Source organism: Fistularia commersonii, chromosome 23, assembly GCF_037954325.1.
Source record: "Fistularia commersonii isolate RoL2024-O1a breed Wild chromosome 23, RoL_Fcom_v1.0, whole genome shotgun sequence".
Classification (NCBI taxonomy): Eukaryota; Metazoa; Chordata; class Actinopteri; order Syngnathiformes; family Fistulariidae; genus Fistularia; species Fistularia commersonii.
The window spans coordinates 3,275,607-3,300,427 of record NC_141306.1 but is presented as its reverse complement, the minus strand read 5'-3'; the positions used below and the strand labels follow the sequence as shown (position 1 = coordinate 3,300,427).

General features: G+C 43.3%; 2 protein-coding genes across 4 annotated transcripts; one reads left to right on the top strand and one right to left on the bottom strand.

Moving 5' to 3' along the window:
* Window positions 1–1,143: 1,143 nt before the first annotated feature.
* pdzph1 (PDZ and pleckstrin homology domains 1) lies at window positions 1,144–22,984 on the bottom strand. 3 transcript variants are annotated; one of them, XM_086170132.1, is made up of 17 exons: window positions 22,873–22,984; window positions 21,711–21,796; window positions 18,366–20,387; window positions 18,129–18,290; window positions 17,872–18,033; window positions 17,695–17,796; window positions 16,903–17,013; window positions 15,880–16,058; window positions 15,646–15,803; window positions 14,838–14,880; window positions 14,517–14,703; window positions 12,647–12,782; window positions 11,347–12,559; window positions 11,149–11,237; window positions 4,705–4,799; window positions 2,772–2,897; window positions 1,144–1,239 (listed from the first exon to the last, which is right to left on the bottom strand). In XM_086170132.1, exons 2-13 carry the CDS (start codon window positions 21,766–21,768, stop codon window positions 12,460–12,462), a joined length of 3,420 nt encoding a protein of 1,139 aa, XP_086026258.1. In that variant the 5' UTR covers window positions 21,769–21,796; window positions 22,873–22,984; the 3' UTR covers window positions 1,144–1,239; window positions 2,772–2,897; window positions 4,705–4,799; window positions 11,149–11,237; window positions 11,347–12,459. The 3 variants fall into 3 exon arrangements, with proteins under 3 accessions (XP_086026258.1, XP_086026259.1, XP_086026260.1); XM_086170133.1 differs by lacking the exon at window positions 1,144–1,239 and adding an exon at window positions 8,783–8,951 and having other exon boundaries at window positions 2,618–2,897; XM_086170134.1 differs by lacking the exon at window positions 1,144–1,239 and having other exon boundaries at window positions 2,619–2,897; window positions 22,873–22,970.
* macir (macrophage immunometabolism regulator) lies at window positions 2,183–10,226 on the top strand. Its single transcript, XM_086170139.1, has 2 exons — window positions 2,183–2,284; window positions 6,073–10,226. Exon 2 carries the CDS (start codon window positions 6,076–6,078, stop codon window positions 6,721–6,723), a length of 648 nt encoding a protein of 215 aa, XP_086026265.1. The 5' UTR covers window positions 2,183–2,284; window positions 6,073–6,075; the 3' UTR covers window positions 6,724–10,226.
* Window positions 22,985–24,821: the final 1,837 nt, after the last annotated feature.

The window sequence follows — 24,821 nt, the reverse complement described above, 5'->3', positions numbered from 1 at the left end:
CATCTCACGATAGAAACCAAAACAAGCCAGTTGTGACGATCTGTGTGAATACGATGACGCCGTGAGTCCCGGGAAAAAACAGTCCGACATATTGTTTCGTAATCGAGGTCAGGGATCATTTTGTTCTCAAAGTTAAGCTGTTGGAAGCGCTCACTACCTTCAAAAGTGGTGCGAGGAGGGAACTCGGGGCTAAACTGACAAACGGGGCTAAACATGACGGCTATTAACTCGAAAGTTAAGAACACAAAGTGTCAGAACACAAATTGCATCACAGGTTTCGTGGCTGCAAACCGGTCAGGCCGACCCACTCTGACGTCTTTCTTTTCTCACGATGTGCAGCGGACAGCGTGCACTCGCTACTATCATGTGCACAAGCAAGGGGTGTATTTGTATTAAACAAAACAAAATATGTGCTTTTTTGATTTTTTTTTTAAATCAATGAACAACTGCAGAGAAAATGAAAATACATTTCTGCATGCAACAACACATTTTGAACAACGTTGAGTTGAAGGTTACTTTTAAGCAAAATACTCTATTTGAGTCCTTCTTGTATTAATGAAAAAAAAAAAAAAAGCTGAACTTAAATTATCCACCGGCAGAAAAACCAAAAACGCCATCCTCTCTTTGTGCAGTCGCTTATTCAGAATGACAAAAATTAAAAAATTTAAAAATAAAAATTAAAAAATTGTTTAGATGTTACAAGATCGCCATAGTCTTCAGATTGAAAATTACATTTTAAAAATGAACGAACGTCAATAAAAGGAGATTTTCGGAAAAAAAAAAAATCATGTGCCAAATCAAGAGATGCGTGTATTTTATTTTACGAGAACAATGTACACACACTCTCCGGTAAGCAGCCTATGTTTTGCTCAAAACGTCATGCATGCGGGATTACGTTTTTTGTGTTATATGTAAAATAAATCATCTTACCTTTCTCAAAACTTTACTTAGTGACCTGTTTTTTTGAACCCTCCCTTCCCCATCCCTAACTGGCATGCAGATGTGCGTGTGTTTTTTTCTTTTCTTGCTCTTTGGGGAACTAAAATGAAATGCATTTTAGTGACATACTTGTTCATTTTTTGGAAAAGCCGCAAGGAGCCACATCAGAGGGGTCAAAGAGCCGCAGGTTGCCGACCCCTGGTCTAATCGGTTGGTGGACTCACAGCTTTCCTGCCTCCGCCTCGGACCAGATATCACAGCAGAGGAGTCCTGGCCTGCTTCTGCTGCAAGAAGGAAGACCTGCAACAACATCGGCCAGGAGGTCATCAAGCACACAGTGGGCAAACTATGACAAAACACAGTGTAAAAACTGCAGGAAACTACATCAAGAGCTGGATTGTGGACTGAGGAGACCAGTGGTGTGTTTCCCTCACCAGGTGACTCCCAGTAATGGAAATGTTTGTGTAGGTGTTTACAATATACCCTTAAAATATCAAAATCTGAGATATGACTACGGCACATACTGTGACGCTTCATACACTGCTATTTTACTAACTGTAAAACTTGGGATCCACGCGTGGCGCAATTATATTTTATATATACGAATACATTTACATTGGAAAAAAATGCAGGCGTTAGCATAGCTCTAGCTAAAGTACCTCAATATTTGTGAGGTAAATGACGATAACAAAGGTAGCAGCACGACGGTAACACACACACACACACACACACACACACACACACACACACACACACACACACACACACACACACTTTAAATGACGTTTCGGCGTTTTATTCTGAAAAGACGGGGACCGGAAGTGTTCTTCAAGCTTCCTTAGCTCAAGCTAAAGTATCTCAATATGTGTGAGGTAAATTAAGAAAGCAAAGGTAGCAGCACGATGCTAACACACACACACACACACACACACACACACACACACACACTTTAAATGACGTTTTGGCGTTTTATTCTGAAAAGCCGGGAACCGGAAGTGTTCCTCAAGCTTCCTTAGCTCAAGCTAAAGTACCTTAATATTTGAGGTAAATGAAGATAGCAAACGTAGCAGCACGATGCTAACACACACACACACACACACACACACACACACACACACACACACACACACACACACACACACACACACACACACACACACACACTTTAAATGACGTTTTGGCGTTTTATTCTGAAAAGCCGGGGACCGGAAGTGTTCTTCGCGTTGCTGCTGGTGACGGCAGGGTGAGACAGCGGAGGCCGAAGACCACAACCACACACACACACACACACACACACACACATACGGAGGCTGCGAACCGGACCGGACCCGTCGCTGTCACACAGGTTTGACTCTCATCCTCTATTTTCCTCCTTTTTTTAGATTTCTATCTCCGAGCGGCAGTGTTCCGGTTGTCGTACCCGCCGCGGGGCTCCGGCGTCGCTCCGATGCGAGAGTCCGTCCCCGCGACCCGCGGGAAGCGGCGGGTTCGGAGGTGCCGAAGGTTCCGCCGCGTCAGCCCGGATCCGCGGTGCGGAAGTCCGCTTAAAAAAACGAGATGGGAACCGAGACCGCGGCCGGACGAGGCGAGGAGATGTTCCCCGGGCCGCCGCGGCGGTGGACGAGGAGAACTCGGCCTCGCTGTCAAAACGGCACCTGTGTGTTATCTTATTTCTATTTATTTATCCATATTTTATCCGTTTAACGTCTCTACTCCGGTCCATCAAACGCGCCGCGAGGTTGTCATCGTCCGATATCGCGGGATTTTACTCACGCCGAGATTTTTTTTCAATTTTCATTTGTTTTTATTCACGTCTGGTTCCACTTGCTCACCACGACGGGCTTCAGCCGCGCCATGGCGTTCATTCTACTGCAGCCTTCTCCTCCTCTTCATCCCCCTCTTCCTCTTCTTCTTCTTCTTCCTCCTCCTCCTCCGTGGACGCTTCATCCCTCCGTTCCCTGGAAGGACAGGGGGACAGTTTGGACCTCAAGGTTGAGGGCTGACTTAAACACAGTAAAAAATAAAAACAGGATTAATTTTAAAAAAGAAATCAGACACAGCAATGTTTTTACCAAATTTAAATGATTGCATCTCAATTTTATTTTCTTATTTTAAGGAGGTGAAATCATTCATATCTCCTTTTAAGAATGCCATTGTGTGTCTGGCAAAGATGGGTAAATTACCACACACTGGATTGTGATTATTTGAAGAATTTAAATCAAAATGTTGTTTTGCGTCACAATTTTATTTTTTGGTATTTTAAGTTGAAATCATTTAAATCTTCTGTCAGATTGCACATCCCTCTCCAGCTAAGATGCTAAGATGGGGTAATTTAATTTTTAAAATAAAAATAAAAAAAAAAAAAAAATCACTGGATTGTGATTATTCTAAGAATTTAAATTAAAAATGATTTGCATCTCAATTTTATTTTTTGTTATTTTTAAGTTGTAATCATTTAAATCATCTGTCAGAATGCACTTCCCTCTCCAGCTAAGATGGGTTAATTAAGAAAAAAATCACTGGATTGTGATTATTTCAATAAATTTAAATTAAAAATGTTTTGCATCTCAATTCAATTTTTGTGTTATTCTAAGGTGAAATCATTTAAATCTTCTGTCAGAATGCACTTCCCTCTCAAGCTAAGATGCTAAGATGGGGTAATTTAATAAAAAAAAAAAAATCACAGGCATGTGATAATTTGAAGAATTTAAACTAAAAATGTTTTGCATCTCATTGTTATTTTTAAGTTGAAACATTTAAATCCTCTGTCAGAATGCACTTCCCTCTCCAGCTGAGATGGGTTAATTAAAAAAAAAAAACAACACCAGATTGTGATTATTTCAAGAATTTAAATTAAAAATGTTTTGCATCAAAATTTTATTTTTTTTGTTATTTTAAGGAGAAATCATTTAAATCCTCTGTCAGAATGCACTTCCCTCTCCAGCCAAGATGCTAAGATGGGGTAATTTAATTTTAAAAATAAAAAATTTTAAAAATTCACCGGCATGTGATTATTTGAATTAATAATATATAATAATGATGATAATAATAATAATTAATTAATTGAAGAATTTAAATTAAAAATGTTTTGCATCTCAAATTTATTTTCTTATTTTAAGGAGCTGAAGGCATTGAAATCTGATGAAATGCGATTATGTGTCTTGCCAAGATTTGTTTTAACTTAAAAAATAATCAGACACCTTAATGTGTCTGTGCGTTTTTTTTTCCAATTTTTTTTTCCAATTTAAATGATGGCATCTCAATTTTTATTTTTGTACTTTAAAGAGGTGAAATAATCCCTATCTCTTCAGATGCAATTGTGTCTCTGGTGAAGATGGGTAAGATTAACTCAAAAAATAAATAAGACACTGGCATGGGATTATTTGAATAATTTAAATTAATAATGTTTTGCAGCTCAATTTTACTGTCTTATTTTAAAAAGGTGAAATCTCTCCCGTTAGAATACAATTCTGTGTCTAGCGAAGATGGGTTTATTTAAAAAAGAAATCAGATATTGACATGTGATATATTTTTTGAATCATATAATAAATAAGATAAATTAAGATGTTTTGCATCTAAATGTTATTTCTTGATTTAACCGATTTTACCTCCTTGAAATTTCTGCTAGGATGCAACTGTATATATTCCAAAACTAATATCCGTGGAGAAATCCATAAAATTGGTCCAAAAATACCCCCTTAACACTCCAAGATGTTTCCAGTTCACTTGGATTTGAACAGATTTGAAGTTTTTCCTCTTCCTCACCCCTCCATGGAGTTCCACAGGAACCTGTAGTTTGCGCGTGGGCGGCAGCTGGCGGTGCATCTCGGCAGGCGTCGGAGCGAGGGGGGGCCGGGTCGCTGTGGAAAATAAAATAAGAGTACAATAAGCTTCTGACCCAGTTGAAAAAGTAATATACCATTTGATGATCCTCATTCATTCCACTGGGAACCTGCTGCTGAATGACATAATGTGACAATTTAATACGAAATACAACCGTTTTAATTCACTCTGTTTGAAACCAAGTGGTTATAAGACCGATGTGGTCAAAATGAAATATTGTGAAATTATAATCAGAGTATATTAAGAATGAGATTTTGGTCTGCGTTTTTTTTTTTTGGTTTTCTTTGGCCTGCGGACCTTCGCGGCGACAGCCGTCGTGTTGAGGACGAACTTTTCCACGCCCTTTTGTTTTCGCAGTCTAAAGAAAACATTAGCATTGGTGTCGGGCCAGACGGGGAGGGAGGGAGCGAGCGAAAGACGACGTCACCGCCCGCCGTGACACAAAATGGTCCAAAAATCTGCTCGGAACTGCGATTAAAAGGGGATAGCATTGTTTTCGGATGGTGAACGATACGTCGGACATCTTTAGCCACCGCATCTAATCAATCCATCAATCTCAAAGCTAGCAAACTTAGCATCAAGGCCCAGTGCTGTCCCTGCGTCTGACTTTCTTTATTCATTTATTCTACTTTTTCTATTCGTCTACCGCCGGGTAGCTGCACCTGGAGACGCTCGGTTGATCAAAATGTAATCAAAACTTCCACGTCGCTGTCGGCGAGACGCAGCAGAGTTTGCTAACGTTGGAACAGCTGTCAAAATACTGGTGTGAAATAAATCCCGACTCTTGGCTGCAGACCGATATACTGTATTTGTTGTGTTCAGATGTTTCACTCCATATAGATATATTATTAATCCGCTCAGTATCGCCCTCGTTATTATTTCATAATTTTGAGTTTGAAAAGCACAATCGTTGCTTTGAATTGTTTGCCTGATTTTTGGAGGCGTTTTGTTGTCAGCAAGGAACCAAAATAAAAAAAAAATCACATCGGTCTAATTGCTTTCCTATTTTATCTAAAAAGCGACGTCGTTGATACAGCCCGTTTTTATGAAGTACGTGGCACAAAGGGGGAGCGGATTGTGATCGTACGTCCTTCAGAGCCGCCTGTTTGGGCGTTAATGATGAATTCTTTCCAATGATTCAGCATATAGAAAGCCTCATTAGGCCGGGAGAATTCATCAGCGCCGAAGGGCCATTTAAGAGCCGGCGTGTCCGAATGTTCGGGACCCGGATGTTTTACATTGACAGAGGGGCTGGCGTCACGTTTGCTTTTTCGCCTTTTTCTCCATCAGAACATGTCTGTCAAGATGGAAATGGACGTCAGCGGCGTGTCGCGGGCGCACGTTTCTCTCCTCCCGTCGGCCGAGATCACGGCCACGCTGAAGGCGGAAGCCGAGCGTCCCCGCTGCGCCAGCACGCCGTGCTCCCCCGTCAAAGGCACCGTCGCCGGGTACCAGATCCTCCACATGGACTCCAACTACCTGGTGGGCTTCACCACGGGGGAGGAGCTGCTCAAACTGGCCGACGCGTGGTCCGAAAGCGCCGGCGAGAAGGGCGTGGCGTCGGAGGCCGTGCCCAGCGCCGCGCAGACCGCCAAATCCGCCGACCCGGGCCTCCACCGCTCCTCCAGAATCTCCAAAACCAAAGGCCGCTACTACCAACCGTACGACATCCCCGCCGCCAACGGCCGGAGGCGGAGGCGAATGCCCAGCTCCAGTGACACCTGCCTCAGGTCTCTGGGCCACGGAGACCCGGCCAGGGGTCCCCACGCCCCGCTGCCCCTCTGCCTGCTCAAAGGGAAGAGGACCCAGTCCAAGTCCCTGGACTACCTCAACCTGGACAAACTCAGTATCAAGGAGTCATCGGACACGGAGGTGCTCCAGTACCAGCTGCAGCATCTCACCCTGCGGGGGGAGCGCGTCTTCTCCAGGAACAAAACCTAGACGGCCCGGGAGACGGGACGCCTCATGTTTTAGGGATCCGGGTGCTATTTCCAGCTCTCTTTCTTCGTACTGAGATTAGAAGCAGTTCTTTAACACGACAGCCTGATAATCTTGTCTATTATTAACCGGGGTCGGTAAAACCCGGCGCCGGGCACGTAACATCGGCCCCAATCTTTAGTCCTCACACTGTACTGAGGTTGTTGGAGTTAATGTGAATTATTTAAACTTGGCAATAACTGGTGATCAAATTTATTGACAGAGGTGTGTGTGTGCGCGCGCGTGTGTGTGTGTGTGTGTACTGGTCAGAGAGGCACAGATATTATCAGCTTGCAGCTGATACGAGCACATATCACTTATTGTATCAGCTTTCAAATGCAGCGTTGCTATGAGTTCGGCTCTCCCGCGTTCAGCTGGGGTTCGTTACCGTGCGTGTGCGTGCGACTCTTTCGTTCGGGTTCGATTAGCCAAACTAATTTTACTATTAAATGTTTAGTTATTGCTAATTCCTTGCTGTCAATGTATTTTTAAGTCACTTATCTACCTTAAGATGCGCCTGTGTAAAAGCGTGATACTCTGCTCACAGCCTTTCTTTAGTCGTCCGTTCGAAACCCAAACAAACGACGTTGACATTTCTAGGAGCCGCTGGATTTTTAGCGGCTGCCAGAAGAGGCTAAATTCATCAACGGTTTGTTTCGGTTGTAAAGATCAAATGTTTGAAATGAGTTGAATGTGGAGTGGCAGCGGGGCGCCTTGTTTTTCCTCCGAGAAATCTCATTTGCTCTTTTTTTTTTTTTTGGTGACTACCCCAAGAAAATCCCCCCAAAAATTTAGATGGAGTTTGGGGATTTTTTGGAAATGTGATATAAATAAATAAGATCCAAATAGCCGGCAGAATGCAGTTCTTGTGTTTAACAGCAGAATGAAAATAACAATAGTTGTGAAAAGGGACCGGCTATCATTTCAGGTGTGTTTTGTACCAAAGCAGGAAATGTAGATGTTTTCAGCAGGTCACTTGATTATTTTATTTTTTTTCAATTTTCCCCCCAAATTTTTTTTTCAAAATGATCGGACGACGATTAAATTTTCTTAATTTTTTTCTTAATTTAGAAGTCAATGTTTTTTTGATTTACAAAAAAAAAAAAAAAATGTGATTTTGAGTCATGAAATTCGGATTACATGAAAGTTAACAAGAATTTTTTTTTTTTTTTTTTTAAACCAAGTCAACTAGTGGGTGACGACACAATAGCTGTGTTAAAAAAAAATAGTTTTGTGTTTTGGGATTCAAGCTTACAAAAACATGGTTTCCAGGTTGTCCTGTTTCCACTCAGGAATAATAACTATAACTAATAATAATAATTTCGTCACGGTGGCGCAGCGGTTGGCGGCGTAGCCTCGCAGCAACGGACACCCCGAATCGCCCAGATGTGTGAAAGAAGGGGCGAATGGTTGTATGTCTGCGTGGCCCCGAGAGGCTCCAGTCGTCGATGTCTCTAATTTGGAGTTAATTCTGGTCAGAAACCAGTTCTAAATTTGAAATAAATGTCGGAAAAACAACTCGAGAGCTGCTGGGTGTAATCCAACGGGGTGCCCTGGTTTCGGAGTTTCGCTCCTGCTGCTTTTTAAAATCCGATCCCAGAATGGGACAAGTACGAATTTCTCTAGAACCGATCGATTGGTGAACTCTCGGTTTGTGTTTTCCGATCATCCTTTTATGGTCGAGTCGGCTTCCGCACCTGACTCACCGATGTAAGTCCGGGATCGACTCGCTGCTTTGTTTTTGTGTCTGTCCGACCGATCGATTACGTTTTGTTTTTTGTTTTAAAAGAAACGTGCCAGCTCACCGCAAAGAAATGCATCATCTGGAAATCGGCTTAAAGAATCTCTAAATAGAAGCATCTAAAAAGCGAACCTCAATACGAAGGAGACGGTTTACGAGGAACGTGAAAAGGGAGCCTTTAAAGTGAGAAACCTGCCAGAAATCACCTGAAAGCGAGGCGACGACGAGAAAGAGAGCTTTGAAAAGATGAAGATGGAGGAAGAGCAGTGAGCGGAGTATCACCTTTGTGTTTCAGTCTTTGCCTCTGGACGCTTGCTCCGGTCACGCGGCTGGTTTTGCACCGTGGCTTCGGCGGGCCGAGAGGATTCTTAACGTCCCCGCCGCTGGACGACCTTCACCCCACCTCCCTCCCGATGAAGCCGGACGTCTTCACCGGGACAAAAACGCTGCTCTGTGGAACAAAGCCAAGCCACGGTGGCACTCTGAGCTCTTCAGAAACACCCGTACACCCCTTGAGTTTGGTTTTTTTGTCGCCCCCCCCACCCACCTGGAGCTTCTGCTTTGCAGAGAAGCCGTGATTCCCGATTCGAGAAACATCGCAATTAAAATTTGTTGATTTCGCGCACCGGAAAAGGCGGAATCCCCATGGGTGATGATGTTTGCAGATGATATTGTGGTCTGTTGTGAGGCAGTGAGCTGTGCTGTTGGGAGTTCAAGGGGGGAGTGGAGGTAAAAAGTAGAGGAGTTTAAGTACTGGAGGTCGGAGAAGAGATGTGTGCCAGCAGGTTGGAACGGCTGGGAAAAAAAAGTGTCGGGTGATAAAAGGTGTGCAGAAGACGGAGGTGAGAGCGGGCGAGTTGTCCGGTGGCGGCAGCTCGGTCAGTCGCATTTGTTTTTACTGGTTGTTTTATTTCTACCTCAAACATCATTTCTGTTGTTTTAATTTTAAACCAGCCCCTCCCAAGAATTCACAACATTTGTCTGCGTTACGGAAACTTCCCGTCTCGGCTTGTTAAGACAAGAATCGTCCTTATATGGCTTTGCAGAAGCAAATCCGCGCTGATGGTTCTTGAGCCTCACGCTAGAAAACCCCCAACAACCCAAACCACTGCCGGTTATCAACTTTTCTGTTGCCAGGCAACCAACAGCTCTTCTCGCCTCATCTCCCGATCTGTTATGTAACACACCGGTCTCCCTCGGAGAGCGCCGCGCCGCCACCACGGGCATTCAGAAGCTGCGGGAGGCGTCGTCGTCTATAACTTTCAGGTTGGGTGACAGTAATGGCGGGACAGATTACGAATCCAGACGGCGGGGACGTTCATATCCGCCTAGACTGACGTGGGCCCCCCAAATAGTCACGACAAGTAAGATCCCGTAAAACTGACCCAGGTTAGCGACGCTAAGAAAACCGGAGCCTCCAAACCCCCCCGGCTCTGGAGTCACACCGGTGTGGAAGTGCCTTGAACCCGCAGCAGGGGGCGACTCCACTCCACCGGCGGGCCGAGAGAAGCCCGCTAGGCTCCGTATTGTTTGGGTCCAAATTTCGACGCAATTTTGGTCCCCTTTAGCAAACCCAGATGTAGAAACTCAAAGGGTGTACGAAGAGTTCAGCCGAGCGAAGTCGCCTTTTTTTATGCACTTCTGTTGTTTCAATGCACCAAAACAGAAAATGTACACTTGATGTTAACCAATGACTGTTATACAATTAAAGCTTATTTCAAACCCGTTGCTGGGATGATGATGTCATCGAAACAGAGAGAGAGACTGGATAACCTCTTCCACAACCAAACCGTTAGGCATTTTAACTTTTGGAACTACCATCTTCCAATCCTACATTGGATAAAAACACGCGTCTATTTTGCAGACTCTTTAAACGGTCAAGTATGATGACAGTTTTGGCTCTTTGCATCCAGATCGATATTAGGACGGAGCGATAGAGCTCAGATAGAGCTCGGGCAGCACGGTGGAGCTTAGCGCTCCCTCCTCACAGCAAGGAGAAAAAAGAAAAAAAAAGAATTTGAGTCATATGAAATTGATTTAACTGAAAAAATGCGATTTAAAAAAAAAAAAAAAAGCCAAGTATGTGGGGTGAAAACAGAATAGTAATAAAGTGAAAAACTGTGTTTCCAGGTTATCCTGTTTCCACTTAGCATTAATAACTGTACTGCTCAAAAAAATAGAGAACACTTGAACAACACAATGTAACTCCAAGTCAATCACACTTGTGTGAAATCATAGTGTCCACTCAGGAAGCAACACAGATTCATTTTGACTTGTTTTAAGGACATTACATCAAAGTTGGATCAGCCTGGAGTTTGTTTTTACACTTTAATTTTGAGTGTGATTCCTAATCCAGACCTCCACGGGTTGATACAATTGATTTCCATTGATCATTTTTGTGTGATTTTGTTGTCAGCACATTCAACTGTGTAAAGAGCAAAGTATTTCATAAGAATATTTCATTCATTTAGATCTAAGGATGTGTTTTTTAAGTGTTCCCTTTATTTTTTTGAGCAGTGTATATTATTGATCATTTTAAAACGGTGGCCACCTTACAGCCAGTAGGTTGACTTTGGAGCATCATTTCGAACAGTTTGCTCTGAACATCAGATCTTGAAGGAGACTTGAAACCGCAGAATACCCGATACCTGTCGGCCAGACGTTTCCCGGGTCCGTCCCTCTTAGCCGTCGGGTCGTGTTCCGAGCGCCCGTCACCTTCCACGGATCCCTGGATGAACTGGAGAGACCGTGAGAGGCATCGCTTGAAAGAGATCATCTGAGAAAATGAACGGCGCCGTCGAGGAAGACGGGGATCGCCGTCCTCCTTTCCTCCTCCTCCTCCTCACCTTGAACGTGAGCGATGAGCTGCAAAATTTAGGTTATTCTTTGGTGCGACGGCTTCTTGTGCAAGGAGGTAAACCAGGAAGAAAACTTGGACAAGGACGTCCGGATGATATCGTCATGAGACAGGAAACGGTCAGCACATCAAGGTCCAGCGTTAAAAAAAAAAAAAAAACGTGTATAAAACACATTTAGGAGTTGGGTTTAACAAGAGCCCGTCACGTCATTTTATGTCGCCAACGAGATCGTCTTAAAACAAGTCAAACGCATGCATTGACTATAAACTACATTTCCCACAATTCATGCCATCAGATCGCAGCGTATCCACATCCATGCAATTTCCAACAAGTGGAATTGAGAAAAACAAATGATCCCTAAATGTCCAGGAAGAGAGAAAAGTTGATGCAGATGGAAGGCGAACACGAAAGAAGAAGACTTTTGTGTTATGAGGCAGCGTCGGTTGTCGAAGAGTAGAATCTTCGTCGCCATTTTGACACCGAACACGGAGCTAAGTATGCTAAAGCTAGCCCACCAGAAAAAAAAAACAACAAATTGTGCAAGAATTAAAAGCCAAACTACGATGGCAGCAGAATGCGTTCGCAAAAGCCGCATCCGAAAAACGCAGCGGCAGTGAAAGCTAGCTTTGTTAGCCGAAGAGCGGCCGTTCCACGCGGACCTTTGAGGGCAACCGTTACGCTGAGGTGGCTCTCGGAGAAAATTAAATCTGTTATTTCTGCATAAAAAGAACAAGATGGGAATAGTCGGAGAATTTATTTCATTCTCGTACAACACAATCAGTCACACAGCGGATAAAAGCAGTAGTAAACAAGACAGCGGCAAACAAAGACAAGAGTTTTCAGAAATCTGCTCAAAATGCTACGGATGCCGGTTCTTCCACACCAGGAACCCGACTCAGACGTCAGGGAGACCAGAAAAGTTGCTTCAGAGGCTGACTTTCTTTTTTAAATTTATCAACGATAATGAATTCGATTTATACGACAAGATGCAAAATTGTTAAAATGAGTCTAGTTTAAGTCCGTTTTAGAAAATAGAGCAAAATAGATGATAACAGATTAGAGACACAGGGAAACTTAGCAAGAACATTTGGACGGAGACTCTCACATCCTGGTCTCCTCGGGGGGTCGGTTCATGTAGTCCTGCAGGGCCTGATGGAGCGGGAGCCATTTCTTGATGGACGTTTTGATCGCCACGATCCATCTGCGAAAACAACCGACGCCACGTCACGGCTTCGTTTTCGCTTCGTCGTCGCGTTTACATTCCGGTCGGGATTTGCGGAATCCTCACCGTTTGTTCTCGGTAGGATTTTCAGCGCAGAGGTGGAAAGTCTTGAATTCGTCACACGGGGGTTTCAGCTCAATGGTGGATTTTTTGGATCCGTACGGCTGCTCCCGCACCATGTAACCCTGGAGGTAGATCCCGCCTGCGGACACAGACGACATTTTACGGCTCCACGGGAATCCAAAAAAGGAAACGGTTGACGGTGAATCCACTCTTTCATCGCTCTGCAGCTCCATTCGCAGGTAAAACCTACGTTGACCTTTACCGCCCTGATCCCTTTTTTTATTTTTGTCCGGTTACGCGCAATCGATCACGCAATGCGCCGACTGAATATATATTTTTACATTTTTAAACAAATACGATGCAACCTTGACCAAGCTCGTACCTCGATTTGCTCGTGTGTAAAATTCAATTTCCCCATTGAAATGAATTGAAACGCTATTAATCTGCTCCAGGCCCACAGTTTTGTTATGAGTTTTTAAATAATGTAATAATAATGTATATAAAAAAAGAGAATAAAATGACACAAAATAAAAGAGAATGTAAAGAAATTAACTTTTTATTTTGTGTATTTACCTTGACGTTTGGATGAAGTTGGCAGCGACTGCATTGGGGGAGTTTTTTATCCAGTCTTTTATCGCTTTACTTAACTTACTGGCTACACGCATAAAACTACAATGTGTTGCTAAATGTAACTTGCACACTTTGCTACACTTTACTGCAAAATAAACAACAGATCATAAAATGATCCAAATATCGCAGACAACCATCATTTCTGGACTACAAGCCGTTACTTTTTTTTTTCCACACGTTTGAACACTGTGGCTAAAACAATGATGCTAATTTTATGGATTTTTTTTGGGTTGACAAGCTTCAATTATCCCGGTCACATCGGAACAATGAAATTACCGTGGAATCCTTGATTTTCAATCTTTTTCATCAAGCATGTTACAGGCACTGTGTGGAAAGTTAAAAAAAAAATGTTTGTGTAGATATCTTATGTTACAACTGCAGCTTATAGCGCAGCCTTTATATGTGCACATATATATCAGGTGGGCGCAATAGTCTGGAAATTACAGTAGCTTTGAATGACTCTTCCCTTCCTGCTTTGGAAATGTGTTTGAGAACCTATTATGCTTTACTTTGTCTCTCATACACACACACACACACACACAAACGCATCCTTGCACACACACATCTGTGAATTGTGTAAATGGGTCAGGACAGGCGTGACCAAAGTCCGGCCTGCGGGCCAAAAGCGGCCCGTGTTCAAATTTACACCGGCCCTCTGTCATAAAATCAATAATAAAATCCAATTCAGTCCGGCAGCCCATTTTTCTATTTTTGGTCTAAAATTTAGATTAAAATCTAAATCATGAAAAACACTGCATTTCTCCATTTTCATAAGGAACAAGAAGGATTTTGTACTTCTGAATAATATCACTGTTAGTGTTATTTTCCTGTTCACGTTTTGAATTTAGAAATTCATAGTGAGCATTTAAGAGTGAATAATATGTCACGTTTCAAATGAACCTAGATATATTTAATCTTTCTGAAAGTTTTTTCTCCCCTGACAGACTTTATCCTCATTTTATGTAGGGTATTTAAATATAAAAGACAGAATAATTTTGGTAAAAAAAACTAGATTTGTGTTTTACATTAAGACATGAAAATCCATTTACAATAGAAAATGGTTCATTTGCATTTACTGTTAATGGTTCAGAGAATGTCAGGCTGAATGGTCGGCCCTCTTTGCAAAAAATTTTGACAAAAAAATTAGGGGAGAAAAAAAAAAAAAAAAAAAAAAAAAAAAGAGTAGAAACGCTAAGTGACGGCGAATACAGATATTATGTTGTGATGGCCGTTGAGCGCATACCGTGTGCGTGAGTGGCCCGGATGCCGCTGTACAGGTAGAGGCAGCCGTCCTTCAGAATGCAGTAGTGCTGAACCCACATGTCCCTGTTCTTGTCCATCTTGTGTAGCAGCCCCAGACATTCGGGGTTTTTCACCGCCAGCGGGGGCAGGCTGGAGTTGTGTCTGGTGACGTCCACCCACACGTGGTTCTGAAACATGACGGGTGATTGAGGAGATTAGCGTTAGCCGCAGAGCCAAATATAACGGGAATTATCCCGCGTGAGCGACGGGCCGACACCTCCGGCTCATCAAACATTTGACCGTCAAAATGGGTGTTTCTCACCTGAGTGATGGGATGGATGGCTTTCTCCATTGCCTCCAGCCACCTATAATTATAATAATAATAATAATAACGAATGAGAATAATCATTCGCTCCTTGATGTGTGCTAAACAATACGCAAATTTTTCTGAAAAGTCAGAAGGATAAACTACTATTCACGGGATTTGTGGCGTTGTATCGATTTTCTCTGAATTTTATTTTGTCTTTCTGAAAGGGAGGATAAGCGGAATAGATAATGAATTGATTTAAAAGTTGCTGCAGAAATAGTAGTTTGCATTTTAGTGTTTTTGTCTGGGAACAAAAGGGGGCGAGAATACAGGATTGTCTCACAAAATTTGAATATTGTGATAAAGTTCTTTATCTTCTGTCATGCAATTAAAAAAACAAAAATGACTTTTTCATGATATTCTAATATTTTGAGATAGGATTTTTGAGTTTTCTTAAGATGTAAGCCATCATCAGCAATATTAAAATAATAAAAGGCTTGCAATATTTCAGTTGTTTTGTAATGAATCCAGAATGTATGACATTTTTGTTTTTGTAATTGCATTACAAAAGATAAAGAACTTTATCACAATATTCTAATTTTCTGAGACAGTCCTGTATATGTCAATAACCAACCGCATTAGATGCCATAATAATCAAGCTGAGATACAAACTCTAGTTCTAAAAATCGCTTTGTCTGCAGGAAATGACAAAAGCCTATTTTCTTGTGATTTTGCATCCATGTATTAATTCAGAATTATTCCAATTTCCCCAGATGTTAATTCTTCTCGGCACACATGGCTTCTCCGAGGTGTGTTTTCTCACCTTTTCATCTCCTGGTTGGAAGTGGCACAGAAGTAGTACATCCGGCCTCCGGTCAGAGGGTGGCACTTCAGCACAAACGGTTTTCCGAGGGAAACGTCCGGTCCGACTTCTGCCCCTTCCAGCTTCACGGCAGCTAACGCCCGCCTCTTTCCTTCATCCTGCCATTTGCATAAGTTCCGTTTACGCGTTCTCCCCTGGCAAAATCACTTTTGTATTGACGGCTCCCCAACCCACCCGTTTGTGTCTGTAGTAGTAGAGGCAGCAGTCGTGGGTGAGAACGAACCACCTCTTCCTCCAGCCCTTTATCAGGCCGGACTGGGTGCGCTTGTGAAGGTAGCCTCGGCACGCCGGCCGCGGAGTATTTGGACACCGAGCGATGTCTGACCCGATGGTCAGGGTGAGAATATCGGGACCTTTTCGATCAGAACGAACAATCAGTCGCATCTTTTCCAGCCTCCAGGAAACACTGAATATGTATGTATGTATGTATGTATGTATGGTTGTACGGTTGTGTGTATGTATGTATGTATGTATGTATGTATTTATGGTTGTATTGTTGTATGGTTGTGTGTATGTATGTATGTATGGTTGTATGTATGTATGTATGGTTGTATATATGTATGTATGTATGTATGTATGGCTGTATGGTTGTATGTATAGTTGCTGTTGTTGTCTCTCTGCGGTCTATTTATTTTTTGCTATTTTCTCTTATGCTATTTTCTAATTGTCTTCTTATTATCTCTCTATTGATATTTATACTCATATTTGTTGACACTTATAACTGTTACGATGCTGTGACTAAAGAATTTCCCCTATGGTGGGGATCAATAAAGTTTATCTTAATTATGCACAAAAGAGCCGATTGCAGTGCATGACGAGCACTGGAGCTCGACGACACACAAAAATAAATCTTGACCGAAAATACGGTTCTTAGCATTCAGGATCCGACTGCGACTGTTAATACATGCAGTGAAAGGCTGATTTTTAAAGCCGTGATAAGGAGGAATGAACATTGAGATGGTGTGTGTTACTGATGCAACCGCTGCGTGACACACCAGAGATCTCTGTTGGATTCACAGCGAAGGTGTGTGACTGGAATTCAATGAGTGACATGAAAACACCCACTGCTGATAAATTAAAGAAGTACATTTTATCCCCAAATGCCTCCGTTGCATCACCGTGCACTACCTGAACTCCTTCGTAAAACTAGCTTTTACCGGTTCAATCTTCCCTCCGAAGTCGGTCTTCGCATTTTACCTTGTCGAGCCAAATCGGCGGCCTCGGAGTGAGGGATGCTGGTGACGTCGGTTCCGTTGACGGCCAGGACGTAGTCTCCAACCATGAGCCCGGCTTCCTCTGCTGCGCCGTCTGACAACACAGAAGATTTAGCGAAAGTCAGCTTTATTTTTTAAAGATCTCGATACGTGCGGGACATACAGAGGAATCGAGAAAATCCCGCAGTGACAATGAATGTACACAAGCACAAAGGCAAGGTATTTCTAATAGTACTGAAATTAAAACAATAAAAAAAAAGCATAAAATCTATTTATATTCATATATATATTAGCTTCTTGGTCATTAGCAAATGAAGCTTTGCATTTGCGTCCTCCGGGCGACCAATCTGAGCATTGTTTGGGGTTCACATGACTTCATATATTCGTGCCGTCGACGCAGAAATGCATTTAACTGTGAAAATTAGCACCGGTTACTTATCAGGGAAGGTTTTAGCCGTGCAGAAAATACCATCCACACCCAGGGAGGGGTCATAAATATATATATGCAAACAATAATAAGACGATACAATTGCACTGCAAGAGACGTACAACAATGCTAACTAATTTAGCAACTCACAGACTGAGTGCCTTATTTACTTATTAATTTCAATGAGCGTTTTGATCGTTGTCGTCACTCAAGGTTTGCTTGGACCAAACTAAGATCGGGCTGTTCACGAAGGCAGTTATCCCTCTGTTTGCAAACAAGGAAACTCCCGGCATAAATATACATATTTATTATCATTAGAGTCACAGCGAAAGTCAGGAATCCACTTACTTGTGTCGACCTCTGTCACCAGAATGGGTTTAGAAAACTGTATCCGGAAGCCCCAAGGATACTCTCCAGTCCCTTTGCTGATCTTGACAGTCCTCTCACGGACTAAGAAAGAATAAAAACGTCGTTTGCTGCGGGAGGCAGGAACGTCACGCGAATAGCTAAAGCGACGATGTTTACTTGAGATGGCTCGGGCGCGAGTGTTGAGGCTGGGGGGGATGGCGGCTGACACTCCATCGTCCCCGAGGTAAATCCATGCCGCCGAGTGGAAGGTTTCTGTGTAAAAACCTCGGTCTTCGTTGTCTCCGATTGTGACATCGACAGAGCGAGTGTCCTCTGAGACTGGGAGGAAAATATAAACAAACAGGAATGGCGGATAAATCATTTGAATTCACATTGAAAGTTGCTCGGACAAGCCGCCGGTTCGGTCCGCTTACCGGACTCTTCCGTGATGTCGCTGGTGATGGAGCTGCCTCCCGCCGAGCTCCACTGCTTGCTCTCCTTGAAGAGCTTTCTCCTCTTGGCCCAGACGTCGGAGCCGCCGCTGTCGTGTTCTTTAAGAACCGCGAGTTTCAGGTGCTCTTTGGCCTCCAAAGAAGCTGAAAAGAATTGACCAGTTGGTGCGCGATGTTTTTGAAATATTTACTCCGAGGCGCGTGACTAAGATAACTTACATCTTGTCTTTTCTGTTTTAACGGGAAGCTTTCTGGTGTGGATATCTGGACAGGTGGAAGTTCTCGCAGGGTTGGATACGGGAACCAGTGCACCACAGTTTCCTGAGCCCAGGAGAAGATTTTCTGTCGGAGCACCGGGTGACATCGGGGGGCAGGAGAAGCCCGAGTTTTCTGGAACCGCCTCGGGTTTAACGGCCTCCGCCGCCTCGTCTGTGCCCTGCACGCAGGACGTGCAGGAGTCTCCCTGGGAAGTGCAAAGATGGTTGTCCGCGCAGCTTCCCATCGACAATCTGGAGTCGGTCTGCAGGAACCTCTGCTCAGCGGAGCCAACGGTGATGGTCATGACAGAAGACTTCCTTTGTTTGGGTGAGGGGCCAAAGGGTTCCGGCTCGGCTTCGGTGTTCAAGTATAATGTGTCTGGAGGGCTTTGTAGGATTTGTTCTTCTGAGCCACTGCAGGATGGGGGCGTGACTTGTATGGCCAAGACTCTACGACTGAGCTGGGTTTCGAGAGGCTCTGGGCTTTTACATCCAACTTCCCCGATATCTTGGTCGAATCCACTGTCTCCGACTTCACTCTGATCCACCTTGTCCCCACAGTCATCGGTGTCTGTGTTTTCCAAGCCTTGTTTTAAGTCCATGTCCTGCTGTCCAAGACTATCCTGGCGGCACTGCTCGTCGACAGCGAACACATCGTTTGGATTACCCTCTGAGCCGGTCATGCAGGGCAAAAACTGCTTCCCGTCATCGTCGTTGGAAACTCCCGATCTTTCCGTTCGGGGCGGAAGTGCGCTCCTGACCCATGAAGAGAAGGATTCGCTGCAGGGCAGAAACAGCTCCTCTTGCGTCGAACCCGGACAGCCTTCTGACATGCCCGGGAACGTCTGGCGGCGTTTCTTTGGTAGCGCACAGGTTCGGTGTTCCACGGCCGCGATGCTGTTGTTTCTAATCCAGGACTTTCTCTTTTGACAGTAGACAAAATCTTTGGTGAAGCTGGACCTGTTCGTGGACAAGGAGGGCCTGGTGTACGTGGCCTCATAGTGATCGGACTCCGATAGACGATCAAACGACGCCTCCAGATCCGCCCCTTCCTTCGCCTCCAGAAACGTGGATTCCTCCTTACAGGTCAACGTTGCGGATGGATGGAACATCTCCATCTCAGCCTGACTGCGGGAACCGATCCTGCAGGAAGCCAGTTCATTAGCGAGGTCTTCCAAGGTGTTGTATCCCATGTCTGCGAACTCCCTCGGTGGCGGGATGTCCCAGAACTTTTCACCACTAAAGCTTTTACGAAAGCGCTCCCTCTTTTCTTGAGCTCTTCTGTCTTGAGAAAACAGAAAGTCCGCTGTTATCGATTTGCGATGGCAGCAGCACGGACAACAATTCGGACCGCTCCGCATCTCCCTGGGATCACTGCAGGGTGCCGTGGATTCATTTTTGTCTCCAAAGGTGAACTTGTAGCCCTGACCGCGCGACGCTGGTTCAGGAAACCCCGCGTCCCGACTCCAGCCGCTCTCGCTCGTCTCATTGAAACACCTTTCGCCGCCCTCTCCCTTCTTGTTCTTGAAAACAAGTGTCGTCTTGAGGCCGCAAGCGTTGCGCTCTTGAAATTCCAGCTGCACGTGTGACCCCGCACAGTTGATGTTCATGACGTTGGTGACCGGGATCGATGGGCCGCCCGTGTTTTTACACAATGGCTCGTGCGACTGCTGAAATACGATCTTCGGGGACGAATTCTCCATGTCGCCGATGGACACGGACGTTATGATTTTGACTCCGTTCTCCTCGTCCTCCCTCGTCGAGCTGTAAATGCCGCTTTGGTTCGGTAGGTAATTTATGTTGTAGTCTTGTTTAAATCTCTTCTCCTTCGGCGGCGCGCTGCCGTACTTCTCCTCATCCTCGGAGGTCGGCAAAAGGTTCTCCTTGCCAAGGCTGTCCGTTTCACCCTTTTCAACCACGTCATCTCTGTAGCTGACGCTGTTGCTTTTGTTCTGCTTTTGAAAGATGTATGGCGAGACGCTCTCTGAAAGAAAGCCAGCACACGTGTCGCATTTATGGCGGGTCGCATCTACTCCGTGGATCACGGTCAAATTAGCTGCTCGGCCATAGAAGAAATAAAAAATGACATTAGCAATTAAAGTCCTTCTCCTCGTCGAAATACCGAGGTGCCATCATATCCTCCAATCTCCATCCGGGAGATGGACACAGTCTTTTGTTTGTTTGTTTAGAAGTTTATTAGGACAGGGTACAAATACATTAAGCACAGAGGCAGAGATGTTTGTACCAGATTATAGCTCATAGCTAATTTCCATCTGTAGTCCTGGACAATACAAATATAAAACTGTATAAAATAGACAATATATATAAAATATACAGATAGGCAATAAAATAACTATACGATATATAAACAGGCAATAAAATTTTAAATTTTAAAGTAACTTCCTTAAGAAAGCTTACAGTTAGCACTAGCATTTGGCGCTAGGCTAGCACTCTGTTGTGCTGCTAATGTTCTATATCCCATGTCTTAGCCTTATCCTGCCTGCATTGAAATTCCCTTTTCACTGGGCCGGGGCTGAGATCTGTCCGGGGTTTCTGCACCGGTAAAAGATAGCGTTTCCTTGCCGCCTTCGTGAATGTTGGGTTCCAGTAAATCATTTCAAAGGGTGCGTTGGAAAATGTCACGACTTTGTTGCGATTCGGCGCTAAAAAAAATAATATCTGACTTGACTTGGCATGACTGGGACGGAGCCGTTTCAAGATGACTTTTTGTTTGTAAGTTCTGTTGTACTTCATATCTACTGCTTCCGTACTGTCTTTAATTTAATCTCATTTTCACCTGTTTTTAGTTTATCTACTGTTTTTTAATTTGATCTCATTTTATTGTGGTGCTGTGCTCTGCTTTGCTTGTAAACTTGTCGACCCTGAAAATGAGGGAGACCTCAGTGGTCTTACAAGCATAAATAAAGGTTATTATTATTATTATTATAATATCGAAAATACACTTTAAACATGGGAAGAAAACACTTAAAATGGCTACGTGTCTATGCATGGGCCAAAACTGCAGGTTTGAAAATAAAACAAAAATACCGAGACATTTATCATGTTGTTACCATTGTTGCTATCACAATTATGCAATTAAGCGGCGAACCCTGTATCTTTGCTTAAAGCTCCCATGAGATTTGTACATGTTTAATCAAACATGCCAAACGTGCTCTTCGCACACAGGGCCGACACGCGTGTCGACCCGGTCCAGAGACACGCGACCTGCCGCAGGTGTGGGGGGGAAATGTGACTCCGCTTAGCGGAGGATTAGCGTCCTTCCACCCTCCCCTCCACGTGCACTCACGTTTACTGCTGCTGGAGCTCTTCCTCCTGCTGTTCCTCCTCCTGCCCCTCTTGCTCATTCTTAAATCCTGGACAGTCTCGCATCCACTGCAAGGACAGAGATCCGATCAGACGAGGTTTTCGGCGATGGGACGCTCGTTCAAACAATTCCATCGCTACCTCGCTACGCTCATGTATAACTCATGGTACATCGCGTTACATTGCAGATATTAACGCATACTAAATCATGTCGGACTTTTCTTGCGTGCTCACTAAACTGCTCAAAATATCAGTCTTTTTCTTTTAATTGTTTATCAATGGTTTACTTCTCCGCCTGGTTTTGTTTTTGTTCCAAGGCTGACCTCGTTATCACCCCCCCAGGGATCATTTTGAATATTTAATCTCATCTCGCTTCACGTCCGATCGTCAGTCGTTTTTTTCAACCGATATCTTTTAACGTATTAGCTGTGTTTCGTTTTAGATTTTTAATCAGCGTCGGTCGGATGGAAACTGAACCAGCTTTTTTGGACCAAAGATACTGACATGCATGACAAAAGAGAGGACAGTTTTAATGGAATATGGAATATACTGTACGTATATCGTCGGCATCTTTTCAGACAAACAAAAATTTAGCCACATGTTGAATTAGGAGTTGATTCATCAAAAAGATGACAATTATTTTAAGGATGTGATGATATACATTAGAATATTGTGCAGCATATTCATGTATTCCCTCAGCTTCCTCCACAAAGTGGGCAAGCTGTGTAAACATAACACTCAGGTCACAATTAGAATATCGAACATAAGGAACGGCAGCGATGAAGACAGAACTCCACTGTCCTATTTCATTGCATCGGTTTTGCAGAAATTGGTGACATTTTATCAATGAAATGCAATGTTTTTAAATGAGAGAATAAGTCAGGAACAAAAAGCTATGAAGTAATAAAACGGATTACTCGCATTATTATGTAAATGGAAGAAATGGCAGATATTAGCTCATTTCAGTCTCATTGTGTAGGTGTGTGTGTGTGTGTGTGTGTGTGCACGAGCCTGATGAATGGACGCTACCTTCAGGATTCAACTGTTAATAACTGGTGAAAAACAGGACAAGGTTTGTTTGGTGCTCACTATGGGATGGGGGAAAGAAATATAAAATACCAAAACAACATAAACAAACAGCTTACCTTTCTGTGTCGGGTCCAGGAAGATGTGAGCGAGGCGTGAGGAGATCTGCTGCAGGTCCGAGTGAGCCGTGATTCAGACTGCTCCACTTCTTATTGTTTCTATTCTCAACATTAAGCCGCTTATTACATCTAATCTCATCAGCCGCCACCGACGTCCGTGTCAGGTATGTTTATGCCGGCGTTTCCCAGGCCAGCCAGGATCCCTGGTGCGGCAACGTGTTTCCTGTCAGCTCCACCTGCAGGGAAGCCACCACATGGATGGCGCACACACACACACACACACACACACACACACACGTTACAAGGCCCCGATCCGTCCTTCGTGTGTGTTTACAACATTCACAGTAGTGATATTTACTGTATCTATCAACCTGAACAACTAATGTGATCCTTATTTTTTACTGTTCATCATCTTGAGAAAATACATTATCCTGATAATGGGATTAATCAACCCAGCTCAAGATAATGAAAAAGCTAATGAACCCATTTATCTTCAGACTGAATTTAAAGAGAAATTAAAAGTAATGCCGTTCATTGACGTCGCAGCGATGACGATATCGCTAGTTCTCAATGCAAGATTCATTTCCAGCTGCAACTTACAATTCTGGATGGAGGTCGGCAAGAGCAGTTTTTGGAAAATACCAATAATAGTACATAAGTCATTTATTAGCATTGTTCTATTGAGTATACAGTTAATATATTTACACCAGCAGATATATTAATATTCAGATGAATGGCTGCATGATTTAACAGACCATGTATATGTATATTATCTTGAATAAATGTATATTCATTCATTCATGTGGAAGGGCAGAGTTCACCCTGGACCGCTCGCCAGTCGGTTGCAGGGTCACACATACAACCGTTCACCCTCTCACTCGCGCGTCGCTTTTGAGTTTCCGATGAAACCGTCATGATTTTGTACCTGACCCAAACGCAAGGATACTCAGGTGGTAAGGCGTTTTATTTTACAAGGGAGATGACCGGAAGGGCTGTGCCAGGTCCGGGTTGTTTCTGGGGTCGTGTCACAGGAGTCCCGGGAACTAATAACTGGCGAGGATAGGTATCGACTTCCGATGAACAGAATCTGGGAGATGTGGCGTTGTACAGGTACCCACTCTAGACACACAAACTGGCCCTGAAGGGCCGGCAGCAGGCTCCTCTGAAGCTCAGCCTGACCATCCGCAGGAGTGCTTTGCATCCCAGCAGAGATCATTCTCCTGCTTAATCAGGCTCACTGGTGAAGCATTGAGGTGAAAGGAGCTGCACTAACATGTCAGCCCAGATCCCAACAGAAGCTAGTGTGTGTTTTGGACTGTGGGAGGAAACTAGAAAACCTGGAGGAAACCAAAACAAATGTTATATATATATATACATATGTATAAATATGTATGTATGTATGCACACACACACACACACACACATATGTACTGCTCAAAAAAAATAAAGGGAACACTTGTTACATTGTGCTTTTTAAGTGTTCCAATATACATATATATATATATATATATATATATATATATATATATATATATATATATATATATATATATACACACACACACACACACACATATATATATATACACACACACACACATATATATATACATACCTATGTATATATGTGCATACATGTGTATATATGTGTATACATATGTGTATATGCATAGACATAAAAAAAATGTATATGCACATATATAAATATATACACACACATACAAATGTGTACATATACATACATACATACATATGTATATATGTGTGTATGTCAATACATATATGTGTGTATATATATATACACATACAAAATTGTATATGTACATATATAGAAACATCATGTGTATATATACATACACATATATATACATGTATATATACATAGACATACACAATTTATATACACACATACATATACACACACACATACATACATATATACGCACACA